The sequence below is a fragment of the Haplochromis burtoni genome, unplaced genomic scaffold (assembly GCF_018398535.1).
Source record: "Haplochromis burtoni strain Fernald_Lab_line unplaced genomic scaffold, NCSU_Asbu1 Contig_38, whole genome shotgun sequence".
NCBI lineage: Eukaryota > Metazoa > Chordata > Actinopteri > Cichliformes > Cichlidae > Haplochromis > Haplochromis burtoni.
Window position 1 is genome coordinate 122,108 of NW_024582399.1, and position 27,747 is coordinate 149,854.

Here is a 27,747-nt window from a genome sequence, read left to right on the forward strand (position 1 = left end):
ACCACAGGATGATAAGGAAATCTGGAGCTCTAGAAAGTATAAGGTTTGTCAGTGTTGTCCTTTGATGACTGAAAATGTTGAGGAAATCCTTCAAGGATGCTTGTGTCACATTTGATCTATGATTTTCATAACCTCAGGCAGCCAGACTGATTTGTAGAATCTACTGGTGCCAGTGACGTTTAGGTGTACCGCGTGACTCAAGGTACATGCTAACCTATTGACCTTTCAGGCTTTGTCAGTGCTTAAAACTTTCCAAGACCATAGAAGTGTCACATATATGCGATAACATTAATATAGACCTGCAAGTTTATAGTGATAGTATAACAGTTACCACCTCCAACCCCTGTTTCGGCAAATCTGGCAACCTCCCATTGGACTGCTCCTCACAAGGAACGGAAATGGACCTTTACATCTATTTCACAATAAAAGTATTCGCTTATGAAGTGAAGCATGTGATTTCATCGTAAGTTATTATAATACTGTCATTACACCATGAATCGCTCCCACATTTACTCAGTTAATTAATTACAACATAATGTAAACAAAAACTTTTTCTACAGCCTTTTCCCCCCCAGTGGTGCACAGTAGTGCTGGTTTTACTTTGACAGTGCCTGCGTTTGTTTCCGGGTAAAGAGGACAGGAACAAGGTACAGATGTCATGTAATTTTAACAAACATTCCCCTGTTTCTCTCCTGTGTAACGTGTGTCTTTTCTCATTACTACAACAGTATAGCGGCAACAAGTTGTTTTAGACGTTTCTCGGTGAGTAAGGGAACTCGTTATTGAGTTTAAACGCCTGATTTTGAGGTACAGACGTCACTAGCTCGGTCGTTAGTATTTTGGCTAGCCGGTTAGCATGTGGAGGGTTATGCACGTATTTAGCACGATATCTACTTACAGACTGACCTACGGAAAGACGACAGCTCACGTCAGCTGTAGCCTTCGCTCTCGTAAAGCAGTCTGTAATAGTTTCACAGTCGCCTAGTTGCTTTCTGTGCTATATCTCTGTCTTTGAATTTGAATGTCAGCTAACCGGCGTGTGAACGAAAGGTTCGCACTAACTGATAGTTTATTGGTTGACAGCTGCTGATAAGGAGTTCCAGTTTCTACACAATCGCTGCTGTAATCTCTTAGCTGTTCAGAAACGGGGACACAGGAAACTCCAACTCCTACTTGTCGTGCTCCTCTCTCGTCCTAGACTGCCTGACCTGCCAGACGGTGATTGACATGGCAGCTAATGGAGCAAGCTGTGAGCAGCCTCAGAAACGCGCAGGAGCTAAAGACAAACTGAATGGGAAATCCGCAGGTAAACTCTCAGTTGTATCTGTTGTGTAACCTTTGACACAGAACTGCACCTATCACCTTATGGCATTCACGCTTTATAAACACTCACACTGATTCACTCTGGGTTATTTTCACTTTCCATAGGTGCAAACAAGTACATTACAGAGTACATGTATTATGCATTTAGCATTACCAATTCAAGAAGTGGCAATAAGTGTTGTGTCTGTAAGTATTACAGAGTGTCAAAGTGATTTTGTTTCGTTTTATTCTCCAGACTTGTCGTTAAGAGAGAGGAGACAGAAGGATAAGGAAGAGCGCCTGTCTCTGGTGCTATGGAGGAGACCTGTTACCACTTTGCATTACTTTCTCCTGGAGACGCTCCTTAAGCTAAAGGAGTGGACGTTTAAGTAAGACATTAAAGGTTTTTCCTGGATTCTTTTCTTAAAATGAAGCTGTCTCCTGGTTGGACATACCCTGTGATTTAAGCTGCTGTATCAAAAAAAAAGTACTTATGCCCCAGAAGGTGGATTTGTGCATTTTATTGAGACCAGAGACACTTAAATTTAAGGGGGGAAAGAATGGAAGGGGATATGATTGTGTTTTCTTGCTTCCCGATTCAGGCTTTGGCAGCGGAGAGGCATCGTTTTCCTGTGTTTGGTGTTATGCTCTCTCTTTTCCATCGCATACTCAACTGAGGGAGAACACCAGCAAGTAAGCCTCGACTTGTTTTGCTTTCTTAGAGACGTTAAGAATCAGCTAATCAGTTACTTTGTCATCGGCAAGTTTAAAGGTTAACAATGAGTCACTTTTTATCCTGCTCAAGACTTTTCCAAGAATAAACATTGCATTGTGAGATAATGCAGTGTGCACTGTTGTCAGGTAACCCTTGATCATGTAGTCATCTGTCTGAATGTTCTGTTTACAAATTCATCTGTGCAACGGTCTGTCACGGTTCAGTTAAAACACTACAGTCCTTCAGGGCTTCCTAGAACCAACTGAGAATGGCGTAATCATTTACCTAGAACAGCAGGTCAAACATAGGAAATGAGCAGGGGGGAAAAATAACCCAAGAATAAAGAAAATTTAAATATGTCAAAATCACAAATATTAATGTAAAATAAGGTAATGGGATCGAAAAACATATTGTTTTCATTGTAACTGTGCAGTAATAACTGTTAAGACAGAATTTCCCTGTAAACAGAGTGTAATGAATATTGGTCTAATGCTTTTTTTAAATAAATAAACCAATGTAGAAACGCCTAAAAAAGATTAACTTTTTGTATCATTTATTGTAGAGGTGAGCAATGTGACACTTTTTAATTGTGGACAATCTGATTTGGGCACTTCATACAAAATACAAGGTATATGTTTTGCAAGAGCCAAATGAAGATTCTCTTTCTTATGTTTGCCTCATTTATGATTGTGGAGCCTTTCTCTTTGGCACATTTAAGTAAACCTTACCATCTTACTGGGAGTTTATGCATCGGTCGGACATTTATGGCATACGCACAATGTAACCTCAAACCACTCTGCAACTACTCTGAAAATCAGGCCTTAGACAGTAGCCACCCACTCTGTCCATCAGTCATTCCACATCAGCATCAGGAAAAGCGGCGATATGACTGATGGTGACTGACTTTTGTTTTCACTCTTTATAAACTTCACTCGATTATTTTTAAAGCTGACGTATAAATCATCAGTTATGGGCCAAATTTTCAGAATTCAATGGAAGCGAAAACAGGAAGTTGTGATTCAGGCCTTTTACACTTAAGTAACAGTGACTTCCTGTGTGTCCAGACAACACATGCAGACCTTATGTGATAACAGATATTCAGCTAATCCTGAAGGGAAGATTTTCACTCAACTTTTTAGATTTTACCTTGAAAGATCATCATCTGATCTTTTAGACGCTGGTGACTACCCTGCCCTTCCCCTTGTCTGATTTATGTATATAGTTAATTTTCTTCACTTTTTTTTCCTTTGCAGTATGTTCAGTATCTGGAAAAGAAGTTCCTATGGTGTGCCTACTGGGTAGGCCTTGGGATCCTGTCTTCAGTGGGCCTTGGAACTGGTCTGCACACCTTCCTTCTCTACCTGGTAAGATAGCATCAGCCGTATGGAAATGCAGATGCAAAATACCTTTACTGAAGTAAAGGTAGATAACAGAGGCAATAACAATGACATGGTTTATATTTAGACTGAACAGGTTTTATATGCATAGACAACAGACCGTTTTAGGCGTGAAACAGTACTCACTGATATGAAACAAAGCGTGGCTACGCACCATTAAGAACAAAGTGTAGTCATAGTAGGAATTTTGAGAGCAGGGATAGTTGTGAGTAACTTGCAAACTGGCAAAAGCTTAAAAACATATATTGAAAAATATAAATTTAACATTTGCAAAAGGAGCAGGGAATACCTGTAAGCGAGAGTCATTCAGCTTTACCTGTCTGTACAGATCCTACTCCCTGTCGTTATTTTACAGTTCAGAATAAAGCTGCTTCTCCTTTGTCACACTATGGCAGGTAGCGCTACGTGTTTGATTTGAGTTTTACACCAGATGCCCTTCTTCATGCTGGAATTGAACCAGTGACCTAAGTGAATGTGTAAACCACTACACTGTGGGAAAAGATGTAACCATATTCCAAACTTGACGAAATGTAATTTAATTCCACTTGTGTTAATCATTTCTGGTCTAGATTGAGTTAGCTGAGTTTTACTGAATACTGGCCTGACTAAAGGCTACAAAATGTAAAGAGAAAATGATTACCGACATTATCTGGTTGGTTATGCTCAGCATGGGTCAGAATATAATTTACCTTAACAGTTAGCGATTTTCTTACAAAAATGCTACATTTGCAGAATTCTGCAAAATCACTGTCCGTTTGTTCCTGTACTCACCAGAGGATGGCGTCATAGTCCACACCGAGCCATGAGCCCTGTGTTTCTTCTAACGTCACACGTTTGTCACACGTCTGTCGAAGGCTTTGTGTGAGTGAAGTGTAATTTTCCCCTGACAGGCAGTCACAGAGTGACTGTCACACTGAGTCACCATGAACATGCGTCATTGGTCTTTGGTTGTGGCTAAAAGGAGAATTTAACAAAATGAAAGAGAGGAAGAAATTCTCCACCAAAGTCCGCTTCAGGCTGATGATGTGGCTTCTGTGCTGCAGAACATGTGCTGATGTGGTTCAGCTGAGTCAGCCATTTCCATTATAATGAAATAATGGGAAAAGATGTAACTGTGACCTTCCCCTTTTTCTTCTTCTTCTTTTTTTTTTTAAAGAAATGGTGTACACTCCCTCCATTAATTCTTTACAGCTGTCTAGTGCTCTACTTCTTTACATACTGTGTGCAACAATAATGACATAGCAGCAGTGGCTCGTGCCATATACTCTGTGTGGGGTTGTGTATTGTGCTTTTCTTTTGCAGTGAGAATATTAAACAGCTCTGGTTTTCATAATAACTTGTCCTTATGTACCAAAAGTCAAGTCATGAAACATTGTGTCTAGACCAAAAAAAGGAATTCAGATTACTCCACCGCAGAGGAGTTTGACTTGTTCCTCAAGAGATTGACTTCTTTTTTTCTTTAATCACATTACAGTAGGGATTTGTTTTGTTTGGATAATTGTTCACTCTTATTTCCTTCAACATCTTGCATTCATTTTCATAAACTGTTGGGCACTAAATTATTTACCTGCATGGCACTGGCAGCAGCACAGGACCTCATGTCTGCTTGTATATATAGGACACTTTTATAAAGAAGGCATACTTCAGGTTTTATTTCCTTCTTCCTGGTCGCCAGAGATGCTATGTAATACCTGGATATCTGTTGATTACGTATGTAGTCACATGTGTCACCTGTGTGACCCACAGTGATCCAAGCAAACTGATATTAGGGTCTGGCACCCAGCAATTTAATTTTCTTGTCTTTAAGTGTAGCATAGGTTGTTTACGGTCTTTGCTGGTAGCTTTCCATCCTCTCATTTGGAGCTACTCTCCATCCTCCAGAGGTTTCATACCTACAGCCTATCTCTACCAAGAAGTTTGCTGATCCTTCAGTCGAAGAGGTTCTGTAGGCTCTCCTGCTTATTTTATAGTTTATGATTGTGTCTATTTGTGGAGGTATTTGCCTACAGAGAACCTACAGAGAGGGGCTTTCATCCAATTCAACCTCCAAAATCCCAACTGTGTGTTGCTCAACGTGGATGATGCTTTACATTAGTCGAGTATGATTGACAGCGGCGTTAACTAGAAATGGGAGAAGCATGAACTCCTCATCAATCCATACTCACTCATTAGGGGGCCTTATCCCTTTATGTTTGGGAACTGTTTGCAGTTAAGCTCTTCTATAACACTGGCCTTATAGTTTGCCATAGGTTATTAGATTAAGGGCTTTTTCTCCTTAACTTGCTGTCCAGCAGACTCTCTGCTGCTGTTGTCACCACTTCTTCAGAACCACGACTCCAAACAGCTGATGAGAGAAGTCACTTGTCTGATTTGCCTTCTTTTGCAAGCCGACATGACAAAGATGCAGTGTCTTTACAACCAGGTGCACTTTCCCTCTGCAGGCCAAAGCCACGTGCATTTTTTCCATCTGTGGATAGTGGGTTGATATATGCACCTTAACTTGGGAGCAGGTGGTCTTAGTCATAGTTTTTTTTATTTTGACAAAAATAAAATTTAGTTTTAGTTATAATTTAGGCATCTAAATTCTTTATTTTTTGAAGTTTTAGGCAACTAAATATCATAAGATTTTCATAGACCAAATCTGAAGTTGATTTGGTTTACTAATTTGTAGGGTGTGAGAAGTTTGTTAACAAAGCATCTTCTTTTCTTTGATATCAAATGTGAAATATGTCCAGATATCTTCTTTTCTCTTCCGTTGACGTTTAATGTTTACCGCGTTTTCATGTGAAACGGAGGGCATGGGAGGGCCCCACCACATCCTGTTATTCGGTGGTAGATCAAATTGTGCCCGCTAACCTTGCTGCACAAGGAGATTTCTTTTGATTGGATAACCTCCAAACTCGACCTGCCTCGCTAAACAAATTAATCAATTTTGATTGCATCTCTTTTCTCCAAAACATTTTCATCTGGTTTTTATTTGTCGATGACAGTGTCGGTATATTTCATCACAGTTTTTTGTCCTCATGCATTTGTTTTTATGTAGTATTGTCTTGTTTTTATCAGGAAAAAACAGTTAAAGAAAAATATCAGTAAACAAAATGAACACTGTCTCCGACAGAACTCTTCTCTCGTCCATATGTCCCAGTTAGGGCTCACAGTAAACTTTGTGTTATTTGATACCATGTCAGCAGATTGTCATCGGTGTCGGATTGTTTTCAAGGAATTGCCCACATTTGTACTGAGGCAAATGCCCTCATTTTGTTTCCTCCAGAGGGTGGATTACATTCTCAGCCTTTTTCTTGTTTTCAAAGAAGTTCAAGGCTCAAATTCAGTGTTTTCCTTTGGTTGCTGGGGAAACTTACAGCGGCAGCTGCAGTCATCCCACTACACCTCATTTCATCAACTCCTTGGACTTCGATTCCGAAGAGGTACCAAAGCAGGTCAGTGGCAGTCTGGGCTTTCCACTGTTGTAGTATTCTTTTGGGATCACCTTCCCTCCAGGCCAAGAGGTGATGTTTACAGATGCCTTCCTCTTAGTTAGCAAAGGCAGTATGGAAGCACAGGACAGTGTGTAGGAGCAGATGCTGCTTCGCATCAGTGTGCTGGAGCTATGGGTTGTATACTTGGCCCTCAGGCATTTCCGTGCTCAGTCCAATAACACGTTGACCATGTATTGTATCAACTATCTAAGCACCAGATCCAGCCTGTCCTGCATGGAAGCTCAAGGGCTCCTGATATGAGCCTCACCTCGTGAGTTTTTCTTGAAAAGATGAGACTTTTGGAGACAACTTTGCCAAAACCTCTGCCGTTTCTTTGCTCCCGGTTTTGACTGATTCAACACATTTACCATTGCTGCTGTGGAGGTTTTACCTGAATGGTGACGCCTGTTGTTTAGGAGAATACTGCACTGATGCCATCAGCACTAGCATAAATGGGGACTTCCCTGTTTTATCTCTGATAAGACTAAAGCGGCAAGCATAATGGGGCATAATGTAAAATGTCTCTTCTACCCATGACATTTTACATTACCTTGAAAGGTGTTCCACTGACTGACATCTGTACCACAGCTGCTTGGACTTCCTGTTGTACCTTCGCCCACTTCTGTAAAGTTAATGTTGCCATTCACATTGTGGGTACAACAGTTTCTTCTGGTCCTTCACTCCGCAACTGCACTGTGGTGAATGCAAATTCATCATGACCTTGTTTTATTGAAGTTATACCAATGAAGTTGATAAGTAATCGAATACCATCTCTTGCGGTCAGGAATAATGGAAGCAAAACAAGAGCTGGGAATCTAAGATTCTGTGAATTCTCTATCACCACCAGAGCACACTGGTGATTAATGAAATTTGCTGCGTACCAGATCCCTTTATTGGGTTACACGTGTAATTTTTATTTCTGTACCTGTTCATAATATACTAAACACATCATCAGACTGGGTATTGGTCTTTTTCTCTGCATAGGTATGAAACTGCTGCATATGGATTGTTTATGAACTCTGTTCTAGTACTCTGTTCTGCAGAGCATGACACAGTGTATTGTGAAAGCATGATACAAATATGCAAGATAAAGTTAATTGCAACAGAATTGCCCCATAGCTGTGGAGCAATCCTAATGAGTAACCCATCAAACGCTGGTATGAATCTCCTGCAATCTGTCAGCAGTGTCTCACGTTCCAGCCCAGGCATCTATTTAGCTTATTTCACTTCATATATTGAATCATTCTCTCTTATTGGAGCTTTCGTCCTTTGCCATCTTTGTAATATCTTATATCAAGTCTGTTTGTTCAGGTTGTTTGGTTGGAAAGGATTCTTGTCCATTGACACATGGAATTATTGTTGACTGTCGCGCTCCCCTTGTTGCTTTCATTGTTTGTCCTGATTGGCTTCATTGAGAGTGCCTAATTCTCCAAATTCCTCTGATATTTTGTAATTTTTCACAGAAATGGTGAAGAATTCTTTACATTGTTGTCACTTGACGTGAGCCCACTGCTCATATGGAGATTATTTCCTGTCTCTTAGTTTGCTAAAGTTTAGCTCATGCTCTGAGTGCTTGTACCTTTTGAATCTGTCCACTCTGTTCAGTTGATTGATTTGTCTGGCATCATGGCATGAAACCGTTTCACTCCAGTGAGCGCTGCAGTAGACTTAAAATTAGCCAGTCAGCAAGCACCGAGTGTGGGACTGACACAGTTGTAAAGCTCTTAAGAAGTGTGGGTGATCGAGGGAATACCCCTGCACCACAAAAATAGGTTTAAGTAGCTGCGATGTTAGACCCGAGATGGAAACGGAGTGTGCCGTGTTGATAGGTCTGACTAATTTCAGTCATTCACATTGCAGTAACTTCTGTCACACGTCTCTGTTCAACGTTAATACCAACCATAGACGGAAAATGTGTAATATTGTTTTTGAAGAAAAACCACATTTCCCACCAGAAGAATTACACAGAATTTACTTCAAGCCTGAAGCATTAACACATGGCCACATAGAGAGCATGAGGTCACTGTGATCCACCGGGTGAGGGGAGTAACTCACCAGTATGAGCTTACTCTTCATCATGATGTTTTTGGATGTGTTGCCAAGCAAACACTGGGTTCTAGTCTTTATGTTGTGCTTAAACGACTCATCCTCATGATGCCTGTACTTATACATGTCTGAATTGAGAATTTAAATTTTAGGAGACCAATAATTTAAATGAAAAAGGTTTTTATTTATGTCGATGCACTGCTTTGTCAGTTCACCCCTTTGGCAATCTTCTCAGGAATTTTTCATGATTAACTGAGATTGTTTCCCAATTTTTGGGTGAATTCATTCCACTTTCAACCAGAATCTCACATAATTGAACCCAAACACAGGGATATTTGAATGTTTGGCTTTCCCCTTAAGTTATTGTGGTTGCTCATCATCCCTCAGGATTAAACATGACCACACCCGCTACCATCAGGTCAACATTTCACTGTAGGACTTTTTGCTTTTTAATGAAATTTGTTGAACTCGTTTACTAGGCCAGAGTTAAAAGTAACCTATGGCCCTTCCTGCTGCATCATATTCCTAACCACCTTTTACACACTGAATCCCACTAGTGGTTTAAACAGAAAATAATGTCATGTATGTTTGTTCCATGCACAGAGGGTCTCTGTGCATGGAACAGAGACCTTCATCACTGCAGACCAGTGATGAAGCAAAGAACTGTTTGATAGATCCTGAATGACTTCTGTTGATGTGAATGAACAAAGAGAGCAGTGCCGGTGCTGCTACAGCTCCTATCAAACGAGCGTGTCTGAATGTTAAGAGCTTAGGTGTGTTTTCCTCCTTGGTAACAGTGTCTTGTTGTCTCACAAAGGGCTAATGTTAAATGAAGTCCTGCTTGGATGAAAAGGGAGTGTCTTGTGTAAACTAAAGAAGCCTCCTGTGTGCTCATACTCTGAGTGGGTGGAGAGTTACCATGATGAAGCATTTGCAGTCAGCACAGACTAATTGTGCGCTGTCCATCTACTGTCACTGTTGCCTGTTTCACCTCAAAGAAGCATAATGAAGTAGCTATGTTGTGGTTGCAGGTTGCCCAACTGTTACTGAGGCCAGGTGGCTCAACCTAACCGCCTCAACAGTGATAAGTGATGACATAGCTACCTGCCAGAGTGGCGGCATGACTCAGCTGCTGGTGCTTTGTGTTTGTTGCTTACAGTGTAGCACTCGCAAGCTGTGTTTAACAATACAACAGCAGCTTAAATTACTGCAAACATTACTGCAAACTGCAGGCCACAAAAAGATCACAATTAACACCTTTTGGAAGGACTTTGAACAACAACGACAACTTTAGTTGAAGAGAGATATATTGCACAACTGCAATATGAAATATCTGCTCCTGTTTGAAAGGCTGAAGTTGACACAGACTAATAATTAAAATATAAAGAAAATCAATCTTTAGCCCTTAACTTTGCTGTTCGAAAGTCTTTTGAGTAGCCTTTTGCTCACACTATGACCTTACGTTCATGTTCTTTTGAGCATTTTTCATCATAAAGACATTTGATGACCTCCCCTGTCCTTTTTAATGAGTTATGAGTAGTGAAGATCTCTATCATGGATTTTTTCAAGGGTTGCCACATGGACAGAGACCACCCTCACTAACGTCTGATACACACTCAGTCATTTTGTTCTGTAAGCATGGCTGCAATATGACAGAAACCACTCAGTTCAGAAAGGAGCTTCAAGGGTTTCTCTTAGTGGGCTATCAAAGGGGTAAAGGGTTGATGTAACTTGGCTTATTTTCCATCTGTCTCGCTCTCAGGGCCCTCATATAGCTTCAGTAACCCTGGCAGCATACGAGTGTGGGTCCACAGACTTCCCAGAGCCTCCCTACCCAGACCAGATTGTTTGTCCCGAAGATGGAGGAGTGGAGGACACAATCTCCCTCTTCTCAATCATGTCAAAGGTCCGACTGGAGGCCTGTATGTGGGTGAGTGTTAGCTTGAATAAAGATACACTAGAGTTATCCACCCTGACGCACACCAAGAATGCTTTTTCAGGGCTGTGTTGGTCTCGTTTGTACATAAATCCAAAGTATATCTAATCTTTCACCAAGTAGTTTGATGCATAACTGAGTTATCGCAAACATAAAATGTTCTGTTTATGTTTAGGGTGCCGGCACCGCCATCGGAGAGCTGCCTCCTTATTTCATGGCCAGAGCGGCTCGTCAGTCGGGAGCTGATCCAGACGATGAGGACTACGAGGAATTTGAGGAGATGTTGGAGCAGGCCGAGGGTGCTCAGGTCAGAAGCACTTGTTTTCGTAAAGTGTTAGGTCCTAGGATGTGCACTAGTGTGAACATCAAGAATATTTAAAGATTAAAGAAGGATTATGCTCAGATATGCATTTCGATAAATGTGATTTCGAGAAGCCTAAAAAGGCGACATTTAAGTTATATCACTTATTATTTAATTGAGTATGGCTTCCATTTTTGTTTTTTTTGTTTTTTAATGCTTCTTTCCCGCTCACAAAAATTAGCCAGCGCTCCCTTATCATCCCTATTCTTGCTTCATTTCACGGGCTTCCAGTAAAATTCAGAATCCATTTAAAAATTGACAGGTCAAGCCCTACATGGCCGGGCTCTGGCATCTGAGACCTTACAACAGCAGCTGGCCTCTCAGATCATCTGATCGGGCTCGCTTAGCTGTTCCATGTTCCTTTTTTTAAAACCAGAGGCGATCACGCTTTTAAGGTTGCAGCTCTTAAGGCCGGCTAAATCCGCGGTTTGTTTTAAATGACTGCCGTTTTGTAGGTTAGCTTTTTCTTAATCTTTCTCCCATTATTTTTGGCTTTTGTTCACTTCTAATGTGTTTATGGAAGTGTGCATGTTGACATGAAGGTCTGCGTGCTGGAACATGTATTCTTATTTTTAATGTGCGGTTTTATTCAAACTGTGAAGCACTTTGTAACAGTGTGTTTTAAAAAGCACTGTACAAATAAAGTTATAATTCTTTCCAAATAAGTTATATTTGGTTTGAACAGGGGCCCAAAGTCATCCAGCCTGCCTTGTACTGCAAGAGCAAAGCAGTTACACTCAATATTGGACTATCTATCTATACATCTGTTCGGATTTATTTTAATGTAGCTGCTTACACGGTGCCCACAGACTCAATACGATATGATCTTATTTAATATGGCTTAATTTCATAATGTGCAACTGACCACAAAGCCACTGTCCAGTGATTGGTCTCAAAGTGGCACGTGACTTCAGTGAAGCCCCGCCCTTCTTGCACTTCCAGTAAATCTGTGTGTTCGTGGGTGAGTCACCCTGAGCACAGCTCCCTCTTTAATCATCCCTCGGGCTTTGCTCTCTCGCTGCCTCCCTCCGTCTCTCTTTTCACCGGCCTCTAATTTGAATGACAGGCAGCGCTGTCAGGAACTGAGTTCACATGACTGGAGACTGCTGAGATCAGAGGCTGAGTAAGCAGAACAGAAATTAGAGAAATGGTGTCCATTGTCTCCATCACCTAGTCCCACTTCAGTGGCTCTCAGCTGACAAGGTCATCTTCACAGGGTGTTGTTTTGTTCAGGACATATACACTTAGGTGTGTGTCAGGGGCATTCTGAGAAGCACTGCAAAGACCCATTAACATAAAACAGTAATTGGAATGGATACCAAAGAAGAAGAAAAAAAGACTGAGTGTGACAAAAATGGAAACGCATGTCCCTAAATGTGGTAAAACCTGCCTTTGTGTGCAGTGTTGTAGTATTGCAGTGAGCAAATTGAATCTGAGCAGACATGTTCGAGCTGCAACCAGGCAAGTGGTGAAAGGTTGGTTGAAGATGAGAAGAATTTGCTTGTTTACAGATCGGTGCATACCGCAGGAGGCAGTGCTTTAGAGTTGCTCATCCAATATCAGGAGAAGAACCATATATGATGAATTGATTTACATAAAAATGACCAAAAGACTGAGGAAGACTTGGAGTCAATACACGTTATGCCTGAATTAGCAGGAAATCTACATCGTTATTTATTTATATAAGGCTTGTGTTCACCCTACTGATGAGCACCTGTTTAAGCCTTTAGAGAAACATGGTGCTTCCTTTTTTCTGATGTTCTGAACACAAAAGTTTTTACCAAAAGTCTTATTATATCACCAGTACCGTATTTTTGACCATAAGGTGCACCGGATTATAAGGCGCATTAAACTTTACTCAACTCATTCTTCTTGCTTCCTCCACTTCCGTACCATTAATTCATTAATGTTGAATTCTCACGCAGCTGCTCTATTCCCATGTTGTTGCAGTATATTAATGACTAACCTCGTATTGTGGATGGATTATCTCAGTTGTTCTCCTGACTGAAGTTTGGTCCGTTTACAGCATCCTGCCATGCGATTGCATTTGTCTCTAACCATGAGGAACCTTCACATTAACTTTTATCAAGTGGGAAAAAGTTGGCGTTCATCCTCCAGCTTTACTGTGTTTATATTATGCTAACATAGCTGTGTCGCTAGCAATCACGTAGCACATCATTATATACCAGCTAGTCCAATTTCAGTAACCCTACAAAAGTCACTGCTGTTAGGTTTCTGTCTTCATTTATGTTGGAAGTGATAGCAGAGCTGTACGTTTTAATTTGTTTCATAAGTCTCTCAGTCAGAACATGCTATATCATATTTAGGTGGAAACTAGCGAGCTAACTTCCTGCTAACTTCTAACTCAATTAAATGTAATAAATTCTGTTTTCATGGATGCCTGGATGTTAAACTTAACTGTTACACCTGGTAAAGCAGCAACACTGATCATTTTATTAAAGATGAACGAATTTAGACAGTTTTTAACTCTCAGTGATGTCGTAGTGACTTTGGGACCTGAAGCGGATGGAGTTTTGGACCCAGATTACTCCGTGAGGCTCCTGACTACGGTAGCCCTAATGCTCCAACAATCCATCAAGCAGTGCGGCTTCATAGCTTACCAAAATCATACTAAAACATTTTATGACAGATTTTTGAGCGCCGTGTACCAAGTAAAACCGGTTTGAGGCCAGTAAGCACAACCAGAATTCATACATAATGCATGCACTGTTGATTTTTTTTTTTCAGAAAATTTACGAGTTTAAGTGTGAAAAATACGGTAATTGTTTCGGTGGGTGCATTATAAGCCTTATAAAGGGTAACAGCATTGAAGACTCAGTTTTTATGAACGGTTGCACTGAAACGAACATGAAAAAAGGACTTAGTTTTTATCAACCTCGGTACTTTGGTGCTTTCTTAGTTATAGAAGATTAAAAACTAAACTTAAATTTGACTTTTTGTTGAAAATAAACACACATGGTGCCAGTTTTTTTTTTTTTTGTTTTTTTTTTACACTGGCTTCCTGTGCCTTTGATGTTTTTCCTCTATCTCAGATCTTCACAATATAGCCACAGATGTTTCAGCCTCTCAGAAAAAAACCAAAAGGTCCTCTGCACTTTTGTACCAAATTCACCAAACCTCAGAGAAAGTCTTAAATTGCTCTAAAATAGCAGGTATCAGTACTCTATTGCTCCTTGTAATAACACTGGAGACGGCGGCACTGTTAAAACATTTGGTTTGGTTTAAAAAAAAAAAAGTACACACATTTGCAAAAAGTACAGAGTGGTTATTTTAAGAAAACAAGAGTGGTTGTGTGTTCAGAGATGTGTATGTGTACATGTGAAATCTTTGATGCAGGGAAGTGTAACAAGAATTAAAAACCCGGCAGCTTAAAATAACAATCCCTGCCTGGCAGCCATTGATGCACTTACAATCACTTTATTCACTTGTTGTTGTTGTTGTTTTGCAGGATTTTGTTACAAGAGCAAAACTGGGAGTGCAGCACATGGTGCAGAAAGTTGGATTCTTTGGCATCTTGGCTTGTGCCTCAGTGAGTAGGACGTTTTCAGGCCTTTTTTAAATTATTTTATTATCTTTTTTAACTTTTAAACTGAGTTTGTTACGAACAAATTAATGTTCGTGCCCAGACGACGAATCACTACGATCTAATGTGCCCATTTTCAGATTCCTAATCCTCTCTTCGACCTGGCTGGAATAACCTGCGGCCATTTCCTGGTTCCTTTCTGGACCTTCTTTGGAGCAACTCTGATTGGGAAAGCCATCATCAAGATGCACATACAGGTCAGCAGCACAGTGGAAGCATTGATCAGAGGTGGTTTAAACCTTGCAGAGAGACGGTTTACCTCAAACAACAGCATGTTTTTTCCTTTTTTTAACATAAGCCCCACAGGCCCACGTACTTGCAGCATCTTGCCTTCAAATATGATTCATCTTTTGTTTCATGTCGTCGCGCTTCTCTGTCCGCAGTGTAATAATGCATCTCAGAAATCCTCTCATAGGAAAAAAAACGGTTATCCACTGCTGAGTGATACCCTTTGAACAATCCCCACAAGCCTAAAACGTGTGGGAAAGATCAAGCCTCAGTGTTTAAATCATGAGGTGGCGACTATGAGAAAGTCCTAATTGGACACTTCTGGTTAACTGTTTCTGATGGCGCTCTTTTTTTTTTTTTCCTTCGGGGATTCCTTATTCTGGTTTGAGCTTTCAGATGCATGCCACGCCACATAAACTTACTCCAGATGAAAGGAGGGAAGCTTTTAAGAAGCATTTAACAAGAGTTTGGATTTTTAAAAATGCACTAGATCCAAAAAAACAAAAAACACAACTTAATTACGGAGGGTATTGTTGAGTCTACCATACTAGTGACTAATGTAAGCTCAGACTGCAAGGGGCTGTCTGCGTCTGAGGCACACTGTTGAGTGTTTCAACAAACTAAAGCCTATCAATCTCTTGGTGCTACCAGCCAATGATCTCACTATGAGACCTTTCAGACAAAGAGGACTTGAGGCAGTGGGGGTAATGAAGGATGTAGAGTGGATGTGAGGGAAGAGAAGGAAATTGAGCAGACTGTAAGAGGCTACAGGGGGAAGAGTCTTTTGTCTTTTTTTTTTTTTTCCTCCCCCCAATTCTGTACCTTGAACCTCATGGACGTTGGATGCCATATCCTGTCTGATTTTGTCCAGGGGGCCATGTGTCATGCCGTTTTAGAGCTGATCAGTTTCAGGACCAGGGGGAGAAGGGAAAAAAAGTGAGTTTTTTGTTGTTTTTTTTAGAACCCCCACCCCTCCACTTGGGTGCTTTGAAAACCACACAAAACCCCTCACACAGACCAAAATTTAGGTTACCGCCAGGTTTGAGTTTCATAATTAGGGTGTCTGTGAACAATGTCAGATGTGGCCTCAATTTCTCAGAGTTGTGTCATTAAAATTAAGAATCTAAACGCATCTTTCTGCCAAGAGTTTTTTTTTTTTTTGTTAAGGAACAAATGTTTTTTGAAAATGCTACACATTTTAGGAGACTTTATGAATAAAGTTGAGAATTTAAAAAAAAATTCTGTTTTATCAGCTGTCCTGAATTTCAAAGCAAAGTCATCAATGTTTTTATTTCTGTTTTTTGTTCCTCAGAAACTTTTCGTTATCATCACCTTTAGCAAGCACATAGTGGAGCAAATGGTGTCACTCATCGGGTAAGTTTTTTTCAATTGTTTTATTATGTCCTGTACTGATGTGCGTGTGTGTGTGTGAGAAAGCCTGCTTTAATTAGAAACTTGATGGAGTCATTGTCTTTCGTTGGTTTTGTGGTTGGCAGCACATTTGTAAACTTTTTCAGATGCGTTATGAACACTGATTGGGGATCCTGTATGAATAAATGCTCTCGCTGCGGGGGCGTATCGTATGTGCACGCATTTTCCTTCTTTTCTTTTTGATTCACCCCCACCACACACACACACACACCAAGGTATTTCTCTCCCCCACCCCCACCCCCACCCCCCACGTGCAATCCATCTCTGCTAGAGCATTGGTGGTCAGGCGTGTGAGGTCCCATCCAAACATGCTCATCTGACTCACTGAGTTGAGCTGTGACTGAGAGAAGAGGCGGTTAGAGGTTGTAGAAGAAGCTTTTTTGAAAGTAATAAGGCTTTAATAAATGTATGTATGTATGTAGGTAGGTCATGGCTCTGGATTCATCTGTTTCAGTTTTCTTTGAAGATGCTGAGTTTTAAATTTAATTTCGTTTTGTTTTTTAATAATGTGGAGGGAATTTGTCAGGCACGGGATGTCAGAAGAGACAAACTCAGCACTTTTTTTTTTAAGGCAATTTATTCACAGTCCTTGTAAACGTCTCAAATCTTAAGCAAATTCAAAGAAATAAAGAAAAAAAATCCCCCTAATAGTCTGTCTGTGGTGTAGTGGTTAACACTTGCAAATAAAATGCATCCTGTTTGAGATAAGGAGGAAACAGGAATTCAGTCTCATGGGTCACATTCAAAGTGCTGGTCCCTAAAAATGAGGAGAGCTCAGTCAGGAAACGGCATCAAGCATAAAACCTGCACTAAATCAACATGTGGATCTATTCACTGTGTCGATCCCCTAGGGAAATAGGGGAGCTGCTGAAAGTACCTATGAAAGCCCCCAATGCTTGTTCTATTGAAGTACATTTATATACGTGTGTGTACATATGTATTATAGGGCTGCTATGATTAGTCAACTAGTCACGATTATGTCGACTATCAAAATCATCGACAACTAATTAACAATTTTTGTTTGAAGCTTTGTAAGATCCTGAAAGATGCAGGAATAAGTTGTAGGATTTAAGAATGTAATAATGGACTGAAATGGAAGATGGTAGCAATGCATCTACAAGGATGCCAGCTGCCGTTAAACGCCGAAGAAGAAGAAGAAGAAGAAGCAGTCTCCGGTATCGTAGCTGTGTCCAGATTCAGGGGCCGCATCCTTCGGAGGCCGCATTTGTAGGTCGATTATGTCACAGCGATGCGATGAAGGCTGTCCAAATTACAAGACTCCGACAAATGCAGCCAACAAATGCGTCCTCCTTTTCCCCAGATTTGAAAGATGGGTCGGGTGTATGCTTCGTGGCCAGACCCATTCAATTTTTTAAAAAAAGACAAAAACTGAGACATACTTTTCTTATATTACGATATCTCAGCGATTAAATGTGTGATTTAACTTTTTCACACTGACAGAGAAGATTTCCCGCTGCTCCAGCCCACCTAAGGTCAAAGTTGGCTGCAGGCAGCCCACACCTTTAGCTAGTTTTAAAATCGGTATCCTCCTTCATAGGAACTTCTTTTTGACTTCACCAAAAACACTATCTGATTTAAAATGAAATTCAAGGTTCTTTCCCACGTTGCTGCTGCTGTACAGATGACTCTCGGTGACTCGCTATGATGTGTGCAGATAGTTTTTCCTTGCTGATACAGGATGTTTCTTTTCCAGTTTGTGTGAATTCATGTGTGCTTACATGTAAAGTCAAAGCGATAACAAGAATGAATCACACAAAACTAGTTAGGTTTAAGTGACATCAGCAATTACCCAGTCCCCGTGTGTGTGTGTGTGTGTGTGTGTGTGTGTGTGTGTGTGTGTGTGTGTGTGTGTGTGTTATCGCTCATGTTTTTGCTTAGTCTAGTCAGGTCTAGACAACATGTTTATGTCCTGTCCAGGGCCAGAATTGAATTCATGCGGTGGGAAGGCTGTGAGTACAGCCTGCAGTATATTTTTCTTTTCATGGTAATGATAAGTTTGAGGTCATGTAGCGATTCTTCTTCAAACTGTACTGCTGCTGACCCAGTGGTAAAACTACAGTACCAGTACCTGTCTATGACATGAATTGTTAAAATTGTATTAATAATGACTACCACCACCCCCCCAAGTGAGCTAATTCACTACCTAATAAGGGCATTAGCACGCCCTCATTAGATGTCTTTCCATCCAGAAGGCAGCAATGTTGGTAAAGGTGATGACATCATGTCGACTCACTTCCTCAGTGAAGGGGCTGACACAGACTCCTATAGAGAGCTAAAGGGTATAAAAGGAGGGTTGAGGAGTTTCTGCTTCATTCCTCTCTGCTGCCTGCTCCTGCTCACAGTAACAATTAGAGGAGGTGGCAGCTCCAAGATAGGGCCCACATGTAGGATGGGGCCTTCAGCAGTTGTTGCCTGGCCTGAATGCTGTTTGACTGGATCAGCGAGGACCTTCTTCTTTCTTTTTTCTCTAAAGTATTGTTCAGGGAAAGGGAAGACTTGAATAGCTTAGTGTGCAGGATCTGAAGTTTTGGTTTCCATGTCTAAGAAGGCTGCTTAAAGGGTAAGTAACTAAATGTTTCACCTCCTTCTCTCTCTCTCTCTCTCTCTCTCTTCTTTGTTCTTTTTATCTGTTGCTGCTTTGTGGGTATGCCATGTCAGGTCGGTGCCCAAACTAGGGCCATCTCTCCAGAAGCCCTTCAGGCAGTACCTGGAAGCACAAAGGAACAAGCTGCACCATGCTGGAGGAAGTGCACCAGCGGTAAGAAGATTTAGACTTTACCATGCATTATTTTTGGTCTATTAGCTTTATATGTATATTTATTAAAGGGCAGCCACTAAGTGAATGAGATTTTTTTTTTTTTTTTTTTTTTTGGCAAGGTTTAATATAATCTGTAAAATTAAAAGCTGTAGTATCTACCTAACTACCTTTAAATCCATGCACTAGAGACTCGGAAGCATAGCAAAAGTGTTGATGCAAATTCAGATATATATATATCTATATATATCTATATCTCAATAAGTGTAATTAATTAATAACTGTATAAAATGTGTCAGTGCCCTCTGGTGGACAAACTGTGCATAGCAGTCTCTTAATTATTAGCATATCCTTCAGTTGTAAATGGCTGGTTTTATCAGTCTAGCTGATATTCACTGTTTGCTTGTACGAGGGTAAAAAAAAATAAAGCATATCCACCCTAATTTGGGGTTTTTCAGGATGAGAACTGGCTGTCGTGGGTGTTTGAGAAGGTGGTGCTGGTCATGGTCTGCTACTTTGTCATTTCCATCGTGAACTCCATGGCTCAGAGCTACGCCAAGAGGCTGCAGCAGCTGAGGCACTCGGAGGAGAAAACCAAGTGATGGCGAAATAAAGCGGTACAAACATCCAAGCGACTGTGTTTGTGCTGCCGCTGAGAGCTCCACTTTCGGCCACAGCCACTCACAACTTAACCTCACCCTCATCCATTCTCAAAGAGGCTGAACGATCAAGAAACCAGGCATAATTTGTCAGTGTGTGCGTACGCGTGATTTTTTTATTTTTTTTTTTTTGAGGATGTATGTGCCGTTTACTGTCTCCTCGTTCAGGTTTTTGTAGTTCTTCTTCATCTCACTCTTTAGGTGTGTCTAGCGCGATTGGTTCTACTGCTGATCTTAACAAGTTACTTTAAATTAACCCATTCATTGACCTCAGAAGTAAAGCAGCGGTTTGGTGGTTGCTGCTGTGTAAGGGCAGTGCCCATCAGATGCTATGCCTTATGCAAGACGGGAAGGCGTGACCTCCCTTGAATATAGCTCTTGACTTATAGACTTGATTTTTATTTAATTTTGTAACCTTTGTGTATGGATGGATCTAGATTTGTCTGTACAGTGTGCTGCCAAGATAACTGCTGTGGATGGTGTTTCTTTTCAGGGTTTCATTGACCTCATGGTTTTTGTCCTGTAAGACCAATTTTGTCTTTTGTTTCTGGAATTGTCCATTTAAAAATGGTAGGAGGAGGGAGAAAAAAAGCAATATCAACTTCAGATGATGTGGTATTGATGTTTTGCACATTGTGTAAATATCTTACTATCTTTTTGACGGTATGTTCAGATGTATTTCTATTCTATGGTCTGTGTGAACATGAGTCAATTTGAACCAAAACCCACAAGAAAAGGCGATATCATTTGTAAAGTAACGATGTACCCTCAGCTAACTAGTACAATTTCTATTCTGTACATTTGACTTGAACCTGGGATCAGATCATACATAAAACATGGAAATCGTGGCACTTCTTCTCCAGACTGAGTCTCTCATTTGTTTGGATTCTCCTGAAATGTTCATCCATGGAGGCTTTTTTTCCCCCTCCGTGTAATACCGTTAGGTTTAAGACCCAACACAAAAGATTTGATTCGTAATTGTCTCTTTGAAACGATCATCTTTAAGGTAAGTGTCATGTCAGCCCTAACACACTTATTTTGACTGCTTTTAGTACCAGACGCATGACATCCTTCATGGTAGGAGAAGAATTTGGTTTTTGATGTTGATTATTTCTCAGCTTGCCTGCCTTCCCGACTCTTAAACATACTCTGTAGATCCTGGCCGACTTCAGCTCATGGTTGAGACTCTCCAACCATGTGGTTTGGCATTCCTTCACACCACTCTTCCACACCATCAGCTAGCTTATCAGACTGGTGTTGGCTGTTGGATGTGCTTGGCAACAGCGGTCTGTAAGCTGGCTGAAGTTGTTGGTCTTCAGCATTTCTGGGTTCATCTCGAGCACTGCAGCTACACGTTAGTGGGTCTGTGTGCGGACAACGCTGTTATCTAAAGAGACTCTTTGCTTTTATGTCACTCCACTTCTACTGTGTAAAACTCATAAACAATAAAGAGATGAAAAGTGATTCTTTTGCTACTTTTCTTTGTGCGGTGCTGCCTTTCAAAATGATCACTGATTGCATTTCAACTGTAAACGTTTAAGCTGATCTCAGCTTGGGACATTTTACTGCTTAATGCATATTTAAGCTGCTGTAGCCAATACAGTTTATTTACATAGAAAAACTTAACATGATGCATTCTTAAAAAGGGAAGAAGAAATATACACACTCGCTTATGTTTTCAGTAGCTATGGTTGATTAAGTAACACATGACTTTATTTTGTTGCAAGGGAAATGTCTTTGTTACAGCAGCAGGATTATGAATAAAAAGAGTAAAATCTACAATAAAAACTGCAAAAGTACTGCAGGCCCAGGTGAAAGCCTAATAAGGTGAGGTAGTGCAAAAAGTTAATGTACAACTGATTAAATGGAAAAAAATTGGAGTTAAAGAAACATAAGACATTCTGCAAAAGAATAGTGGGAATAGCATTAATTTAAAAAAGAAAAGAAAAAGTATGTAGATTAAATGTAAGAAACTGACAGGTGTGTTCAGCGGTCATAAAAAAAAGAGCTACGGTAGAGTTTCTTAGAGAACAAGAGAAATTAGTTCCTGAGGCGTTCTTTATGGCAGCGTGGTTGAATGAGGCTGCAGCAGAATGAGCTCAGTAGTGTGGAGTGGAGCAGGTAACATGGATTGTCCCTGATGGAGAGCAGTTTGTTCAGTGACCTGCCCCTCACTGACTCAAATGCTTCCAGATTCTAGCCATTGAGGTTTCCGCCCTTGTGGATTCCTGACCCGACCAAACACCAGCAACGTGCCATTTACATTGCTGCTGACTGAATGACTGGCAGATCTCCAGCATCTTGCTGCACACATTACAGGATCTGTGCAAATCCCTCAGCGAGGATTTCACAAGGTGATCTTTTGATTTACATTTTACCCGTCAGCCTTTGTAGCCACCCAGTCAGACAGGTGGCGTGGACGCCCAGGTTTGTGAATGCAATAACTCAAGAACAAGGTGACGAACATCGATACCATTGGCGTATCTATTAAAAATGTCAAACCAGTTTGAATCGCAGTGACCTTGACCTTAAGGTCACAGGTCAAATTTTCTCAAATCTGGGATTTTCAAATTGATACCATTGGTGCATCTACTAGGAAGCTGAGAGGTAGGTCTGGTGGTGCGATTGCAAATTTGGGGTAACAAGTGTCTGGCATAGATCTACACAGTTTTTACTAATGTAGCATTTTATTACCCATCTTATAACTTGACTTGACACTATACTACTTGAGATGCAAGTATTATAAAGTAGCATTATATCTTGAATAGAGACCTCCAGTGTCTCAGTTCTCGCCAGTGCAGATGTCAGAGTCCAGGAATTCAAAGAATTATGTGAAATCAAAGCAGCAATATAAAAAATGTATACAAAACACATAAGGTGTTATTTTCTTATCTACATGAAAGCCACAGTAGTCCCCAGTGCTAGCACAGCTGACTGTAGCTGGAGATCACCTGTTCAAGAGATGTGAAGCTGTCTAGGAAGTCCTCCTCTGAGATGCCAAATTTAATGTACTGATGGACGTACGCCCTGTAACAGGAAAAGTGAAAGAAAAGAATTTTTAAAAAGAGAAACTGTCTGCTCAGTTATACTTCTGGGACCAGCTTTTCCTTACTGTGCATGTACAGGGACTGACCCACCTGGAGGCAAACATATTCCAGACTTTTCCCACCATGTCATCCAAAGGTCTGAGCAGAGCCTGGCTGTTACTGACCAGCGTGGCAGATTTCTCATACTTATTAAAGGGTACAGGGGATTTCCACAAGCTGAAAGCTTCTTTGGATGGGAGCCAGGAGGTGTACAGGGCTGGATCATCAATGCCACCTAAGCACATAAGCACATGATTCACATCCCCTGCTCTGTACAATCTGCAGACTTACATTATTACAAAAGAATTGCTCTAATCAATCTTTTGGAAACATCATCCCCTACATGACTGTCATAAATTTATCTGGTAAACTCACACAATCACCCGCCTTTTTCCCCTTTTAATTAAATTAAATCAATGATTCATCCACCCATCTGACCTGTCTCTGCACTGTAGACATCTTTCCCTCTCAGGATGAGAAGGTTGGCCAGAGAGGTGTTAAAGCTGCCCCCTGTGAGACTCCTGCTCCGCCCAGAGTCAGCAGGAGGACGCACCTGCCAGTCTATACCTGTCACACGACAAACAAAGATCCTCTCACTATCACTTCCAACAATATCTCATTGACATAACAGGCTACACGGTTATGTTAGTGTGCACTTGCCTTCTTCCATCTTTGTGTTGGAGATGAGCATCTGTCGCAGGTGTTTGAGCAGCCCCGGCCAGCTAAACGTACTGTAGGCTATGGAGGAACTGGCCATCTGTGGGATGGTGCACAAGCTCAGTAGCTTGTACTCTGGATGACAGGCAAGAGCACTCACCAATTCACCTGACAAAAAAAGGCTGTATTGTGAGAAAGGCAAACTCTGTGGGAACCTTTAGTCATTTGTTTCAACTGCTTTTTTTTTCCCCAGAGAATATGATCATACATTTTTAATGACCCAACAATTGTTTGAACTTATGATCCTGGAACTTGCAGTTGTTTAGAAATGGCTCTCAGAGACTTTCCCAACTTGTGCAAATCTGCAGATGTTCTTAGATCTTCGCTGAGTTCATTGGACTTTCCCAGTGTTCTGAGTATTGGTCAATCCACTGAGGGCTATGAAACACATCCTTGTCATGCTGCCAAAGAAAAACTACCAGATGTACTCAATCATGACCACTATCAAGAAGTGAATTGGTCTCGGCAAGTTAAAAGACATTGCAGATCCTTCTGCAACACTTATTAAAATATTTAAATGAATGTATGTATACATTTGAACCTGTATGTATACTTCTGACCCTGTGTGGAATACGGAAAATCCAAAATAAATTCAAACTTGTGCACCAAACTCTTGTTTTTTAATATCATTAAAGATGTATGCTGTACAAAGGTTCCATCTGGAAAAACAGCAGCTCAAAAAATTACCATGACATTCAAGCCCACCATGAGTGTGTAAACGTCTGTCCACGACTGCAGGTGTGAGTAGTGTTTGTCCTTTCTCACCCAGAGGATTTCTGCTGTATGCTCCATGGGAGTCAGCGGTGAGCGCGGGCTGCAGGATACTGCCCAGCTGGTGGGCGATGACCCTGTTGACGTCACTGAAAGAGATGTGTTTGATATTAAGAAGCCGACTGCAGATCCTGTGCACCGTGTCGTTCTCGTGCACCAGTATGGCGTCTGACAATTGGTAGAGATGAGCCAGCGTCAGCACAGAGTTATAGTTCTGGACGATCACCTGAAAGTAAACAGTCAGAAGGTAGCACGATTCTCTCTTACACCATGTTAAAGATAGTTCAGCGTCCACACCTCTCCAGTCCCGTACGGCCAGGTAAGGTGGTTGAGGATAAAGGATGATGGATAAATATCACGGAGACACTGAGTAACGTAGGTGCCGACACCTGACCCCGTCCCCCCTGCCACACTCATCATCGCTATAAGCCCAGCCAGTCTGTCACAGCGCTCCACCTCCCGCCTCACCAGCTCCTCCACTGCGTCTCTGTGACAAGGACCATGGACACAATACCTAGATCAGTAAAAGAAACAGGTGATCAGCGTGAATGCTATCAAATGACAGCATTCCAGAATAGGTGGGCTCATACTGTCCCATCCTTACCCATTAGCCCAGTTGTTTCCGGAGCCCTGCTTCTGGCTGAAGTGAGAACTCGCTCCATAGCTCCACCTGCCAGACTTTGCAGCCATGCTCATACTCCGGTTGATTACTTTAGGCTCCATATCTACCAACAGCGCCCTGGCAACGAGGTCTGGTGTAGGAAAAAACACGGCAGGAAACATGAGTGCGGAAGACGGGACTCGGACTTTGTTTAGTACCATTAGAGAGGCGTCGTACCTCCCTGTGCGGTCTGGTGAAAGAACCGCTCGCAGCTGGCAGCGCTGTACGTCTTCCTCTGTCCCTCCTGAGCATCGCTACAAATGATGTCAAACAGCTCCTGACCCACCTGGTTACCGCACTGACCGAGCTGAACTGTTACTACAGACATGTTCCACCCAGATGACTCAGTACCGGTCACAGAGCGATGGCACCCACGCTGTGACACACCCGCGACCTCGAGCTAATGGAGCAACGCTTCATAACTTCGGGGCTGTCTATACCTTCTCTGGTACGTTGGTGTTACAGCGCTCGCGAAGCCGCCACAAAAAATTGAACAGGCATTTCCGGTCGAAACCGGCAAAAGTTTCAAAATAAAACTTAAGCTTGTTCTGTAAAGTCAACACAAAAAGGTTCAGACCTTTCTCATAGTGCATGTGTAAGGTTTGTGCATGTGTATTTTTATTTCCAAAGAAATAATTTATTTAACACAAGTCAGTGGGGTACATACTGAACGTAAGAGAATAGAAACAAAGTATCGATTCTGACGCACTAGTATAGATTCAGTACCGACACTACTGACATTTGGATGATTCACCAACCTCTAATTGCCATTTACTTTGTCAGCATCTACCATGTATATCCACATACATTTTAATTTTTTGCCAAAAAGATTGTTTTTGAACGTTATTAAACACTTATTACACACATTCAAATACCACCCCCACCCACCCCCCCCCCCCCCCCCCCCCCCCCCCCCCCCCCCCCCCCCCCTCTTCGGGCTGTTTAATAAAGTAGCAGTAGAAGAGCTAAAGCGAAGGTGAAGAAGAAGAGAAAAATCGCAAATCTGGACCCATATGAAATACGGCAGTGGAGTAAAGACCCAGACGACTTACCGCCACTGTCCTACCCCGATATCTTCACGTATCTTGTTTGTGGAGTAAGCGCTTACACAGCGAACCAGTTTCGTAATTACAAGTCACTGGAGGCGCACATCCAATTTACAAATGGCTGGGTGCAAGATTTGGCTATTTTCAAGCCGCCAAACTCTGAGTACGTCGTCATTCATACCAAGGTAAGTCAGCTGGAGTGCATCGAGTGAAATAGCCATTTTCCACCCCCCACCATAATTAATGTTATACATTTATCATTGAACTGCTAAAATATCGTTATCATATTATATGCCCATAATTGTAAAGTAGATGCAAATTAACACATTGATAATCGGGCAAATTATTAACGCCAATTTGTGTCCTCCCTGTCTCATTTCATTTATTGTCTTTAAATCAACTTTGTCTGTGTGTGTTTCAGGTACTGCACTCTCAAAGACTGAATGAACCTGCATTACGACCATGGGTAATTGTAAGCACCACGGGGAAGGTCGAAGCTGCACACTGCACCTGTATGGCCGGAGTTGTTGAGACCTGCACCCATGTCGCTGCACTTCTGTTTAAAGTGGAGGCAACAGTGAGGATCCGTGGCACAAAGACAGCCACAGATGAACCAGCCTGCTGGGTTTTGCCGGGGAACACAACCAAGATACAGCCAGAGGTTGGCCATAACATTGACTTTACATCTTCAGCAGCACAAAAAAAGACTCTTGATGAAAATATAAACAGACCGTCTGTGGTGAAAGGCAGAAGAAGCAGTCCTTCAAAAAGAAAGATTCCTTCTGCTACGTTTGAGGAGTTGTCACCAGTGTTAGACACACTTCAAAAACACAATAAAGCAGTGTGTTTGTCTGGATTGGAGAAATACTACACATCACACACTGTACAGTCATCCACATTACCACTGTCTCTGGCGTGTTTTTCTCTTTGTGCTGAATATCAACACTGTGATTTCTTAGACTGTAAGCTTTACTTTAGCACAAACAGTTGTAGAAGCTGCCACTCCAAATGTCTTTTGATAACAAGAAAAAAATACCTTTTCAGTACACGGCCTGAAGTTCTTCTCTGACATCTTCTGCAATCGGCTTTGTCTGCTGGTTTGAAGACAATAAACCACAAAAAGATGATTTAGTCAGTGTTCCGAAATCAGTTTTACCCCTGTTCTTTTATTCGTCGAGGCATCCAGAGACGGCACCGGAACTCAGTAGTTATTTCACAAAACCTTTATTCATCTTTATTCATCTTCATTTAAGCATGCACTTCTAGAAGGGAAGACGAGGCCGGTGTGTCCCTCTGCAAAATCTTCACCCCTTTGTTAGTTACAGCCAGCTTTATAGAGGCGACCCCATCATAAAACCCCCCACGGTGTGCTGCAAACTCTGTCTGTGTCTATGTGCACGAGCACATGAATGCCTACATGTGCACGTTCCCGGGTGTCTATGTGAGCGCACATGAGTGAGTGTGCGTGTGGATGTGTGTACGTGACAGTTAAAACACTGTGGGTGTAGGTGACTCCCTAGAGGTCATAAAAA

At 41.5% G+C, this 27,747-nt stretch overlaps 2 protein-coding genes across 9 annotated transcripts in view; one reads left to right on the forward strand and one right to left on the reverse strand.

The window, feature by feature from the left end:
- The first annotated feature begins 555 nt into the window (after window positions 1-555).
- On the forward strand, window positions 556-20,792 carry vmp1 (vacuole membrane protein 1). Of its 4 annotated transcripts, XM_005920097.3 has the most exons (13): window positions 628-647; window positions 729-762; window positions 1,199-1,306; window positions 1,559-1,691; window positions 1,905-1,995; window positions 3,271-3,381; window positions 10,702-10,869; window positions 11,051-11,182; window positions 14,706-14,786; window positions 14,921-15,037; window positions 16,381-16,442; window positions 19,179-19,278; window positions 19,734-20,792. In XM_005920097.3, exons 3-13 carry the CDS (start codon window positions 1,228-1,230, stop codon window positions 19,875-19,877), a joined length of 1,218 nt encoding a protein of 405 aa, XP_005920159.1. In that variant the 5' UTR covers window positions 628-647; window positions 729-762; window positions 1,199-1,227; the 3' UTR covers window positions 19,878-20,792. The 4 variants fall into 4 exon arrangements, with proteins under 4 accessions (XP_005920158.1, XP_005920159.1, XP_042075718.1 ...); XM_005920096.3 differs by lacking the exon at window positions 729-762 and having other exon boundaries at window positions 556-647; XM_042219784.1 differs by lacking the exon at window positions 628-647 and having other exon boundaries at window positions 654-762; window positions 1,084-1,306.
- Window positions 20,793-22,577: 1,785 nt separating this feature from the next.
- tubd1 (tubulin, delta 1) overlaps window positions 22,578-27,747 on the reverse strand; it is a 25,205-nt gene continuing 20,035 nt past the window's right edge. The window contains exons 2-9 of one of the 5 annotated variants that reach the window (XM_042219782.1): window positions 27,252-27,306; window positions 25,113-25,260; window positions 24,806-25,022; window positions 24,443-24,734; window positions 23,681-23,845; window positions 23,459-23,587; window positions 23,072-23,255; window positions 22,578-22,961 (exon numbers count right to left, since the gene is read on the reverse strand). In XM_042219782.1, coding sequence (XP_042075716.1) covers window positions 22,856-22,961; window positions 23,072-23,255; window positions 23,459-23,587; window positions 23,681-23,845; window positions 24,443-24,734; window positions 24,806-25,022; window positions 25,113-25,231 — 1,212 coding nt within the window. In that variant the 5' untranslated portion in view covers window positions 25,232-25,260; window positions 27,252-27,306 and the 3' untranslated portion in view covers window positions 22,578-22,855. Of the gene's footprint in view, window positions 22,962-23,071; window positions 23,256-23,458; window positions 23,588-23,680; window positions 23,846-24,442; window positions 24,735-24,805; window positions 25,023-25,112; window positions 25,261-25,346; window positions 25,987-27,251; window positions 27,310-27,747 lie in introns of those variants that run through there. The other 4 variants (XM_042219781.1, XM_014332945.2, XM_014332944.2 and 1 more) reach the window with 4 other exon arrangements.

Bases quoted from the DNA above. Each gene is read 5' to 3' on its own strand.
- vmp1 (XM_005920096.3), top strand. From the start codon at position 1,228: ATGGCAGCTAATGGAGCAAGCTGTGAGCAGCCTCAGAAACGCGCAGGA. The intron at 1,307-1,558 runs GTAAACTCTCAG...TTTATTCTCCAG, and splicing joins ACTGAATGGGAAATCCGCAG to ACTTGTCGTTAAGAGAGAGG. The intron at 15,038-16,380 runs GTCAGCAGCACA...TTTGTTCCTCAG, and splicing joins TCATCAAGATGCACATACAG to AAACTTTTCGTTATCATCAC.